At 38.0% G+C, this 12631-nt stretch overlaps 1 protein-coding gene across 1 annotated transcript; it reads right to left on the bottom strand.

Moving 5' to 3' along the window:
• Positions 1-5185: 5185 nt before the first annotated feature.
• Positions 5186-12354, bottom strand: LOC122004432 (receptor-like protein 32). The gene is made up of 6 exons (XM_042559322.1): positions 11355-12354; positions 9969-10703; positions 9609-9824; positions 6365-6480; positions 6181-6255; positions 5186-5473 (listed from the first exon to the last, which is right to left on the bottom strand). Exons 1-6 carry the CDS (start codon positions 12352-12354, stop codon positions 5186-5188), a joined length of 2430 nt encoding a protein of 809 aa, XP_042415256.1.
• Between the last annotated feature and the right edge of the window lie 277 nt (positions 12355-12631).

Genomic DNA, 12631 nt, shown 5'->3' with positions numbered 1-12631 from the left:
TGTGCCCTGAGTAATGTCTCCTCCTCTGTGCCGAATCCTAGCGCCGACCGCTGCCTCTTTCGGATGTGGCTAGCCTAGATCCCTCCGGCCGAGTGCCTCCTCTTCACCGGAATCTCGGATTAGGAGGTCCAGCATCATCCTTGTTCTCTCCACCGGAGCATTGGGTACCTTCTTGAAGCTGTGCCCTAATTCTGATTAGCCGTTGCCAATCACCCGATCTTCCCCACTGTTAGTTATTGCTTCGTCTCTAGTGTTTGTTGTTGATGGTAGAGAGGAGGTTATGGGCACAAGATTAAGGTAAGTGATCTAAATCTGGTAATAAATTTGGGCAGTTGATTCATTCGTAGAGTTGATTATGGATTGTAGATTGGAAGACAGTGAACTAGTTGGTTCTGACTGCCATGGCGCCAGTAGCTTGTTGCTGACTCTACCTGATCCATGGCACTTGCTAGCTGCTAAAGAGGAAGAGGTGAGGGTATTTAGCATTGAGAAATTTATAGATGGTTTGAATGCTTAGTTTTGTTGATGCACCTTTAGTAGTAGTTGAATGGATTATTAGAATTGGTACAGGTTAGCTTAATTTAATTTGATGCTTAATGGTAAGACTAGGACTGATCCGAGTATACTTTATGGATGTATAGGTGATTCTTGGTAGCTGTCGGTGGAGGTTTATAAGGCTGTAAGCTTTCTATCTCGGCTATATTCTAAGGTAAGAAATATAATATCAGATTTGTAGTGATGCGAGTTTAATTTATAGTTGGAGGTTATGGTTGTTTGTCTACCAGCCTTTGTAGCTTGGCCAGCATTGTTCACTAGCGATCCACAGCACGGTCATTCTGTTTTGGGCAGGGAAACCCTTTTGAGCGTGAGCCACCATCAACCACCACTGCATATGGTGAGTATTATATATGATAATCTATATATTGAACCAATTCGTTAATGGAATTGTATTTGGTGAATTAAATCCAGATTAGCTTCAAATAGCTTAGTAAATCCATGAGTAACAGTGGTAGTATTGTGATGAATTAAGTACCGTTGATTTATGTTGAATTAGATTTAATCCTTGGATTTATTAGATATGATCATATTGCTAATAGTAAGTTGATCAGCGAAAGGAAATGATTATGTTGATTGAGAATTATTGATTAAGGAGATTAATTCAGTTAATCATTAATTAGGATTAATTAATGATGGATCGATTAGGGTTTTTCCTAATTAAGTTGGGTTGGATTTAGCTAGATGTTGTTTATAAAATTAGCTAAATTGTATATCACGTTATCTGCATGACTTTGATTCAAGACGATGTCTCGACGAGGGATCTATTTTGGATTGGATCTTTCTATTGGAGGTGGGTACCTCTTGACTTATCTTTTTATGATATTATCAATTGGATATGCATAGTATTTTATAGCTGCAAGCAATGATCATGTTTGCCTTTGGTATGTCACGGTTTGATACCCATAGCATGATCTGTTTGGTCGCTGGTTATGTATCCATGTTTATACTTCATGATTCTTACCATGAGTACTTTAGTTCTTAGAGTAAGTGACATACCGTGTTTTACTGAGTTTAGGACTAGACTCTAGATTTTTATTATCTGACATGTGTATCTATATTTTTATATCATACATGATCTGTGTACTTAGACCTTTTGCTTTGATCCGTGTACATTGTTGGTACATATTTTATGGAGGTGGATATGTTCAGGACCTAGGTTGTTATACCATAGAGGGCCTGTATACCCTAGATCTGTGGATTTGACTTACTTGTACTAGGGTACACATTTTTATATATATATGTGGATTTGGTTCAGGATATTGTCATGCTTAGTTTCATGCACCATTCGCATGATTGTATGCTGCGTGATAGGCTGCTCCATTATTGGAAAGCATATCGCCAGTTTCATCACTGTTCGGTGCTCCGTTGGTCCGCTCATGGGTAGCGTGACGCAGCGTGGTAGCACGTCAGTTTTGCTCTGTTCGGTGCTCCGTTGGTCCGCTCATGGGTAGTGTGACGCAGCGTGGTAGCACGTCAGGGATCCCTCTCCGTCATGGTGTACCGGGATATGAGAGCATTGCGCTCCCCCACTTATAATTTGGGGTAGGAGTATGTGTGTACTCCGACAGCATCCCGTCCACTCGGTCACTCATCAGGAGCAGTGACGTCAGAGTGCACGGTTGTCACAGCCCTACTTACTCAGTCTCACCATTGTGTATGAGATGACTGACTGACATCAGGGGTGACCATGTCATTGGCACCATATGCATTTATTGCATTTATTTGCTTGTGTTTGCTGCACTTATATGCTGTATTTTGGTGGATGCATTTGTTTGACATGCATACAGGATGCATATTGTGTATCTGCTTTGACGATTCTTTTGTTCTCGATAGGAGTTCCTGGTGAGTACAACTTCCTCAGTTGCCTTTCAGTCTTGCATTTTTCCTATATATGATTAGGAAGTTGTATTCCATGTTTATTGCTGTTAGATATATATCTTACTAGGCATGTCTATTGGTATTCGCTGAGTTGTTGAACTCACCCCCGTGGACACTATCTTTTTCAGGTACCAGGTTGTTTATGGAGTCGCTTGGAGTATCCTGACTGCCGGTCCTCACTTCATATTAGAAGACCAGTCTTCGCATTTTATTTATGTTTATCGTGGTATATGGTATGTGTGTATTTGGCTTTATGTTCCGATTTTGTTTCCGGAGTATTGTGTTGTTATGTGGTGTGAGCCTAGCCGGCTAGCAGTCTTGTATATTTGGTTTTCTATCATTTTCTGCTGTATTTTGGTTGTGTTTTTATTGTATCAGCCGAGTAGGCTGCATATAAACTGCGTGTTATGTGTATATTCCAGCCGCCTGTGGCTGAGGTATATTGAGGATGTAGAAAGTTTTAGATTATCCGTCGTATAGGGGAAGTGCTGCCGAAATTTCTTCGGACAGGGACTCCTCCGGGGCGTGACACGCGAACAAAAAGAGCAGAGTCATGCTAGCTAGGAAGAAAGCCAAGAGAACCAATCACAATGGAGAACTTGTTAAACCAAGCTCGAGGAGCTTGTTTACGGCCATAAAGAGCCTTCTTTAGTCTGCAAACTTCACCAGGGTTGTAAGTGACACCTAGTGGAGGCACCATATAGACTTCTTCTTGAAGATTTCCATTTAAAAAAGCATTTTTAACATCTATATGAAAAATAGACCACTAACGAACTGATGCGACTGCAATGAAAGTACGGATAGTAATAAGCTTGGAAACTGGAGCAAATGTTTCCTCATAATCCATACCATACTACTGAAAAATTCCTTTAGCAACCAAACGAGTTTTATACTGCTCAACTAACCCATCAGATTTAGTTTTGATCCTATACATCCATCCATCGAGAACCAATCGCATGCTTCCCTATAGGAAGAGGAACAAGATCCCAAGTACCTGTCTAATACAAAGCAAAAAGTTCTTCTGCCATATCCTGCTGCCAAAGAGGATCAAGAACAACCTCCCTATAAGAGGAGGGCTCAGACAATTGGTGAATTGAAGGCAAAAAAGTAGAAAAAGAACCAGAATAAGTAGAATACATAAAATCAGGTAATTGAGTAGACTTACGAGATCGTTGAGGGTAACGAGAAGGAGAATCCGTTATCGCAGGAGCATCATGGGAAGCAGTAGGAGCAGAGGGATCATCGGGGAGCTGAAGAACAGAATCTGTATACGTGTCAATCCTGCAAGTAGCATCATTAGAAGAAGAGGTTCTATGGTAGTCTAATTTTGGGGAAACATGAGATGACATATTATTAGAGTTGTACAAAAAGGATCAATATGAGTGAGATCAGATTTTTCAAAGATTAGGAGTCTCAGAAGAAATGGAGACAGAGTTTTCGACTAACTAGATTATAACATCTATATCCCTTTTAACCCTCGCCGTAGCCAAGAAAAACACAAAAAGCGGACCGAGAACTAAGCTTACTACGTTCAACATGCGGATGAAGGACAAAACATATGGATCCAAAAACTCTTAAGACAGAATAATCAGGAACATAACCATATAGTTTTTCAAAAGGAGATAAATCGGATGCAATAGAAGACGGAATTCTATTGATAGAATGGACTGCAGAAAAAGAGCTTCGCCCCAGAACTCGCTAGGAACATATGCAGATAATAGGAGAGAATGTGTAGTTTCAACAATATGTCTATGTTTTCTTTCAGCAACACCGTTTTGTTCAGCAATGTCGGTACAAGAACTTTGACGAAGTGTACCATCTGAGCCAAGTAGTTCAGAAAAAAGATTGGATGTATATTCACCACCCAAATTACATTGAAAGCATTTAATAACATCATTTCTTGAGTTTTTACCATGGCAAAAAACATTTGATAGATACTAAGGAAACTAGAATGATATTTCATAAGATAAACCCAAGTGTAACAAATACAATCATCAATAAAGGAAACGTAGTAATGGGATCCACCAGGTATACAAATAGGAATTGGACCCCACATATTAGAATGAACTAACTCAAATAGTACAAGAGAAACAGAGATACTTCTATAGAAAGGTAAAATAGAGAATTTTGCCAATTTACAGCCACAACAATCTGAAATATCATGAGTTTATAATTTTCATAAACTTTCTTTAGAAGCTAAGTATTTCAAATGAGAAGAAGAAACATGTCCATGACGAGAATGCCACAAATAAGAATAAGAAGAAGTAGAGCTTAGCCGAAAGGATGATAAATCAACACTAGAAGCTACAACATCTGAAACTTTCATCTCTTCTAATACATATAGCCCCCCGCCTACGACATATCCCAATCAGCTTCTAGGATCATGGATTCTGCACATAATAAGAAGATGAAGTAAAAGAAACTGAGAAACCAGAGTCACATAATTGACCAATTGAGCCAAGATTCAAAGTAAGATTAGGAATATGATATACATTAGACAGAGATAGATTAACATACAAATAGAGTCAACACTAGATAATGACATGGGAGAACCATCAGCGGTCATTACGGACACAGAAGGTAATGAATTTATAGATATAAAAGAATTGGCATTAGGCGACATATGATGTGAAGCTCCAGAATCAAAGATCCAAGTAGGGGAATGTATACCTAAGGTTCCACTAGAGGGCAAAACTATGTGAGAAGAGACAGACATGGCATGTGACTGAGATACAAAGAACTTCTGAAACTATTCAGTAAGAGCAACACCACCATAACCACCATAGACACCTCCAAAAGCACCACCCCCGCCACCATAACCACCACCACCACCACAAAATCCATCCGTTCGAACAGTAGCATAATTAACTCTAACCATCCGACCATGAACATCCTTTCCATCCATGCCACTAATGGCAGTAGAGGCTTCTTCACTAGAAGTAAATGTCACAAATCCAAACCCCCTTAGATTGTCCAGTTTCCCAATTCTATTTACAAAATCCAACCTTGCGTCGGGGATTCGTAGAGGTCGACAACTCTGCGTAACCAAAACTCAATAGTCACATTTTTTGGTCATCAGATGGATTTAAAGAAGTCAAAATCCAATCTCCACCGTTCAAAATGTAGTTCTGGATGTGAGGAACATTCTCTCAAAGTTTCAAGACGATCTAACGGTTGAAACTCAAGAAAATACAATTCTTCTACGGTCACCTCAAAGAATCCTGAAAATAAAACTATTCCATGATTCACTGAGAGAGAAGATGAGGAGATGGATTGACTCTGATACCATGTGAACAAAGCAAATAGAATGTAAAAGACAACAAAGCAAAGGAGAGAAAGAGGTAGTCGTAAAAGGAGACCAGTAAATTATATTGCAAAAACTTGGGTTTACAAAGGGAAAGAAAATATAAATAGACAATAAAAAATAATAATAAAAGACTAATCTAACCTTATATAATAATAATTTATCATATACTAACCAACTCGAAGATAGGTATAGACTTCCATTAAGTTTGTTGTACTCGTTGGTTTTTTTCTCAAACAAACATTCTTTTACTATGACCGTTGTGAAAGACTTGCTGCATAATCATCTCTTCTAAGTTCTAACACGAGTTAAATGCACTAAGTTTTCTATTTAATTAATGAATTATTGTATTTATTTCAAAAAAATTGGAGAGAATCTACTTGGCTTTTGGTCTAACAACGTTGTGCTACTGCAGGGTGTGAAGTTTACAATCTAGGAACTGGAAAGAGAACATCAGTTTTGGAAATGGTGGCAGCATGCACTTGAGAAGGCTTCTGGAAAGGTACTACAATTCCCTGACAGATGTGGAAGCACCAATTACCTGTTTGAACACAAATTACCGACGATAAATACGAAATGATCTAGTCAATTTTCTATATTTTCGTCTTTAGTCAAAAGTTTCACGTTAGTGAAAATAATGGCCTCATTCGTCTTTGTCTCTTTGACTCGATTCTGTTTCAGAAATCCACTCGTCTTCGCCGGAAGACGACCTGGTGATGCTGAAGTCCTGTCTGCATCCACTAGCAAAGCAGAAAAAGAGCTGAACTGAAAGTGTGTACTCGCCTTGCTTTTGTTCGTTAACTTGCTATTGTTCCTGCACTGCGTTTGTTTTTAGAACTATTGTTATATTATTATTGCTTATTCATCCCAAGCGGTTCAATATTATCTGTTACATGGTAAGATATAGATAGGTAAATCATATGGATATTTTACCCTAGCGCAATAACCGTTTACATAGGAGAGGTCAATCACCTAACAAGACACTTTGCATCGGTTAGAAATTGACCTAAGACTTATTGAAATAAATAGGCATACAGATATCAACTGCATCAATCTGTGCCGACTATGACTTCGTAAAACTATGAATCATTACTTATTGAATAATGACTAGAGCTAAGTAGGAATCAAAGAGATGTGTCGTGATCAATGGAATTGGGCAAGCAAGAACCCGTGGGGCTACGAGTCTCTTGACACCACTAGCTAATGGAGGAGTGACAAAGTAGTTGGCCTCGCCAAGCCTATTGTTAGTGCGATCATCTACATTGTACATAGAGCTGTTAATTTAGATTAGGTTTGTTGGATTGGCCTGTTCCACCAAATAATTTAAGCAGATTGGGTTGAATTTTATCAACCCATTTTAAGGTGTGTCCAAACAGACCGACCCACGAGGGTCGGCAAGCAACGAGCTTGGGTTGGCCCGTAGGTTGAGAAATAAATGTAAGCCAAAGTTTTTCTGTCAATTTATCATCTTTCTTTGTTGCAATCTTAAAATAAAAGTAACACTTTTCATCAAACACAAGTACTCATTTTGTGTCCATTTATATTTAAAATACATATTTTTTAGAATACATTTGATTGAGACTATCTTTTGAAAAACATGTGTTAGATGGGAATTGATGTTATCTTTCGTAACTAAACCTTTTAAAACCTTTAAGATATGAAATCTGTTTTTTATTGTTTTAATTTTTTAATAGGCTCATGGGTTGAACCATCGAACTCGCAATCCGCTTTGGGTTGAGAATTTTTCAATCCGCCAAGATGACGGGTTGGACTGATTCGCCCCGCCAAATGACTGGCCTGCCACGGGCCAATCCGTCCCATCATGGTTGATCCATTTGACCATTCTAATTGTACATCTAGGTTCACTGATGTCTCTCTTATCTGATATATCATGGATAAGATACATATATGCTTCAATGGATAAGAGAAATATAGTTCAGTCACTGCTGAAACCTGTCTAGTCTTAAGAGACAGATACCATATATTCTTGTATAATTGGTAAACCCTCATATGAACTTCTAGTAGACATTACAGGATTAGGTGTAATTTATTGGTATTTTGATGAATTAACCCTTGTTAACTGTTAAGATGAGTCTAATGAAATACCCAACAGGAATAATTTCAGTCAAAAAGTTCAAATAAGAAATGACTAATGATGCATTGGCAATGAAAATTTGTAAATGCATTACAAGAGAGTAAAAAAAAATAGTCAGACTAGACATATAAGAGACTGCATAGAAATCCGTCATCTAATGTGTTTGACTTCTATGTTTACTAAATGATATTAGTTGCCTTAAGTTTATGGTTCTGCATGTCATTTTCATGCAATCAAAGTAACTTGCAACTTGGCATGCTTTCTTTTGTCATTGTTAGAGTCAAACTGTTTACTGGCAATCATTTCTACAGCATTATTGACAGATGAATGCTATTACATCTAGGAGAAAGGATTAAAGAGAGACAAAGAAGGAATACCAGTTAGTAAAGACTGTGGTCCTTGGCCCTGATATGTAGTCTCTTCTCCATGTGAGTGCTCTTTGTCTCACAGCTATTCAAGATACTAAATCTACTATAACCTTTCATCAAAATACAAGTTAGTAACTAGGGACCATTGCTGGCTCTAATTACAAGAAAACATAAGTCCATCATGGCCTTCACAGGACAAATGTGTTTGGACCAGATGACCAAAACGACTAGATCGAAAGTGCTCATTCTCAACTTTCACATCTAGATTTGGAGCTCAGAATTTCCAGCACAAGGTTGCATCTTAATAACTCATCGCCTACAAATCTATGCATTGGAACCATAAGAGTTAGTTAACTAGTCTTGGTGGATGCTAAAACCAGAGATGGAATAAGTTTAACCAGTGTGTCAAGGAATCATGTAAATGAATCTTAACCAGTGTTATCAATACAAGGTTCTTGTGCTTTCTTTTTTCCTTTTTTTCTCTTCTTTGATTAATTCATCATTTTCACATAACATAATTTGGGTTGTTGAAAGTAATACAGTTTGTAAGGGAAGATATTGCCAAGTTAGCTCATTTTTGTCATCCATGATGATATTTGGGGAAGAAAAAGGGCATGGTATTGGTTCAAGATCGTAAAATCATCCTCAAACTAAATTCTATATTTATCATGAATTCATTCTAACAATTGTACTTATTATCTATCAACAAGAGTGACAGTTACCCAAAACACAAAGATTTTCCATTTGAAATCTCCACATAATTGACTCTTTTTTGATATTTTTTTACCATCTACAATGTGTTCACGTCTTTGTTTGCTAGTGTAAATTGTATACTTAACGATTGCAACATAAGAGTTGCACAATAAAATTTCTCCAAAAATATTGTTTACAGGTGTAAGCATTCTTCATTCTCTAGTTCTTACTATGTTAGTTGTACTGCAGTAGTCTTGTTTTCTCTATTCTGCATATTATTAACCAAGAGGCTTGCATCTTTTCCTTTGTTTGAAAAACAAAACATAACAAGCACTCACAATAGGGTAATAAAGATCCATTATAGAAGATAAAATATTTGAATAGTTACATCGTACTAATCAAATTTTATTTATATCAGAATTTTCTTATACATTGCTAAAACGATATAGGACTCTGATACATAAGATTAAGTATCAGAATAGTTACATTGATATCAACTTGGATTTTGTCCCACAGTTTGCCTAAACATCATTTAGTTACCCTACCTTCTTTAGCAAAATGGTACATAAACTTTGTCAAAGACTGTCAATCAAATGAAAATACAAATTCCTCCAATTTTGTTTGGATAGTAGGATTACAAACACAGTCCATAATCCAATCACATATCCAAGTGACGTACCAAAGTAAATTGATAGAAATATTTGTGATTTACTCTTTTGCAACTCTTCCTTTGTGACATTATTGCCGACATCATTAGAGCAACTCTTGTTAATCAAAGCCCCACATAGATGAGCATTGCCTATATAAATGGAAGCATCTTGAAGTGTCTGAAGTTGATACCCGGAAGGAATATTCCCCGATAAATTATTGTAAGAGAGGTTTAAATGGTGCAAAGCAGTCAATCTTGACAAATCTTGAGGAATAACACCTGATAAGTTGTTGAATGATAAATCCAAAGTTTCCAATGACTTCATTTCACCAATAGTATGTGGAATCCTCCCTCTAAAAAAATTCCTTGACATATTCAAAGTTTGAAGCCCTACAAGAGATCCTAATGTCGCAGGAAACTCACCTGTAAGACTATTGTTTGAAAGATCTATAAGCTTCACCAAATAGAGAATAGATGAAAAGACATATTCATATCCCTTTGTAACTACTGATATACTATCACTTTCTCCATATTCAATATATGTGATTGATCCTCCAATTGAAATTGTGTCCTCCATTTCTCTTGATGTTGATTTTATTGCACTGAAATTGCCAAAGGAATATGGTATAGACCCACTTAACTTGTTATTGGCGAGGTCAAGAATTTGAAGATTGCTCAGTTCTCCGAGGTTTGAAGGAATAATGCCAGAAAACTTATTTGACCGTAATATGAGAACAGTCAATTGCTGCAAACTTTGTCCAATCCACATAGGTATACTTCCCCAAAAGTTATTGCCTGTGAAATCAATGACCTGTAGTCCAGTGCAATTTCGCAATGACAATGGAAGTTGTCCGCCGAGATCATTTTTGTCCAAATGCAAAGACGCCAATCCAATCAAGTTTCCAATGGAGCTAGGAATTTCACCAGTGAGCTTATTGTTTCCCAAGTGAATAAAGTCAAGGTTCGTATTTGCTTTTTGCCAACACTTGGGTATCTCTCCAGATAATTTGTTGTAGGATAAATCCAAACCGTTCAGTTGCTCCCATTTGCAAATGAAAGATGGTATGCTCCCATTGATGTGATTATTTGAAAGGATTAAGTTGTATGAAGGTATGAAGTTACTACCTATTTGTTGTGAAATTTTTGATGGTATAGGCCCTGAAAAATCATTAAAAGATAGGTCTAGGGTCATGATTTGAGGTGGCCAATGAGGAACAAGTCCTTCCAATTTATTATAACTTAGAATCAAAATTTGAAGTCTTGACATGCTCTCTAAGGATGATGGCAGAGTGCCCCTAAGCTTATTGTGAGAGAGATCAATAACCCAAAAGGTGGAAGAAGATGAATTCCAAAACCAATGAGGTAGGATGTCATTAATGCTTGTATTGGACAGACTCAACTCATACATGGAGTTCTGTGAGCGAAGCCATTGTGGAAACCTAGGGCCCACTGTACAAGAGGATAAGTCAATTGTTTCTAGTTGAAACGGAGGGACCCAGTCATAGTCTAATGAAATGGTAATTCGAGAGTTTTCCCTTAAGGATAAACTTTTTAAGTTGGTTAGGTTTGCAAGATGGGGTTCCGACAGGACACTTACTAAAGAGTTAAAAGAGAGATCTAGATCCTGTAACTTGGAAAGTTTCCCAATCTCAGTAGGTATGAGACCCGAAAGTGAATTACTAGCAAGGTAGAGTGTTATTAGACTACTCAAGTTCCCAATTTCAAAAGGTATTTGACCACTAAGTGAACACTCAGGAATAAATAATGATTGTAGACTACTTAAATTTGCAATTGCTGCGGGTATAGGACCTGTTAGCATTTCATTGAAGGCAAGGTCAAGTCGTATTAGATGATTCAGTGTCCAGATTTCAACAGGTAGGGGACTAGATATGTTGCCAGAAATATCAAGTTGAGTTAGTCTAGTTAGGTTACTGATTCCAGCAGGTATCAGTCCTGAAGCATCAATTCTAAGCAATGAGAGATTAGTGAGTCGCCACAGCCAGTTGGGCAAGGAGGAGGAGGAGAAGCGATTAGCATCAAGGTCAAGAATTTCGAGAGAAGTACTGAGATTGAGATGAGAATTAAATGAAGAGGGGATGTGATTCAGATTACAGCCGAACAAATATAATTCTTGCAGGGAAGGAAGCATGTTGACCTCCGACAACCAATTTTGAGAGACTGTACTGAGATTCACATATGTAAGGTCGAGGTACCTCAAAGAAGAGAGCCCTGAGAGCCAATCCAAACGAGGGGCAATTGAAGCTGCACTCCATCCTGACTGCAAACCAAGATGGCGGAGGCTCGACAAATTGCCAAGTTGAGAAGGAATTCCTCCAGTAAAATTGGACCAATAAAGCTCAAGATACTTGAGATTCAAAAATGAGCCAATGAATTGTGGAATTTGAGTGCCTTCGAAGTCATTCCAACTTAGATTCAACCGCTCCAACCGAGTCAAGTTCAACAAAGAAGGACTCAGTATCTCACCTCGCAGAGCCGTATGGAAAGTTTGCTCATTATCAACATTTGGATTTTGAAGGTTGAGCTCCACCACATGCTGGCCTCCGAACAAACTTGCGTTGTTGGTCGTCTTGCATACAACGCCACTCCATTTGCAACAGTCTATTTGTGGAGACCACGAGGCCAAACGGTGGGAAGGATCTTTGACGTTCGCTTTGAAACCGAGAAGGGCGTCCCGTTCCACTTCCGAGCAGCCCCTTGTAGGTGTTGCAACTGCTGCTTCTTTGAAAGAAAAGGCAAGGCTCATAAGCCCACAGAGCATCAAAGAGTAGTAGAACCACTGCAGAGGCATAGTCTTCGTCTAATTTGGAAAACTACTTGCTGCTTTCCTTGAAGAGGGATTGCAATAGCTTCTTGTTTAATAATTAGAGCTCGTCCCAACCTATACTTTTTGTGGAAAATTAGTGCCTTATCAAATCTGCCACTCACCAGTACTTTCAACTATGAGTCCAAGTCTTCTCCGTGTGGTCGTTTGAATTATGTTATTTCACTTTTGCGTTATGATATTTTCCATATTCTTGTCTGGCACCACAAGTGTACTATTTTCCAATGTTCTACAGAATATTGTC

This window comes from Zingiber officinale, chromosome 7B, assembly GCF_018446385.1.
Source record: "Zingiber officinale cultivar Zhangliang chromosome 7B, Zo_v1.1, whole genome shotgun sequence".
In the NCBI taxonomy this organism is placed as follows: domain Eukaryota; kingdom Viridiplantae; phylum Streptophyta; class Magnoliopsida; order Zingiberales; family Zingiberaceae; genus Zingiber; species Zingiber officinale.
The sequence above is the reverse complement of the archived record's forward strand: the minus strand, read 5'-3'. Positions and strand labels throughout refer to the sequence as shown.

Excerpts from the sequence above, each read along its gene's own strand:
- LOC122004432 (XM_042559322.1), bottom strand. The coding sequence starts at position 12,354 with ATGCCTCTGCAGTGGTTCTACTACTCTTTGATGCTCTGTGGGCTTATG. Across the intron at positions 9,825-9,968 it reads TTCAAACAATAGTCTTACAG|GTGTTATTCCTCAAGATTTG; the intron begins GTGAGTTTCCTG and ends ACAACTTATCAG. Across the intron at positions 6,256-6,364 it reads AGGCCATTATTTTCACTAAC|GGAATTGTAGTACCTTTCCA; the intron begins GTGAAACTTTTG and ends CACATCTGTCAG.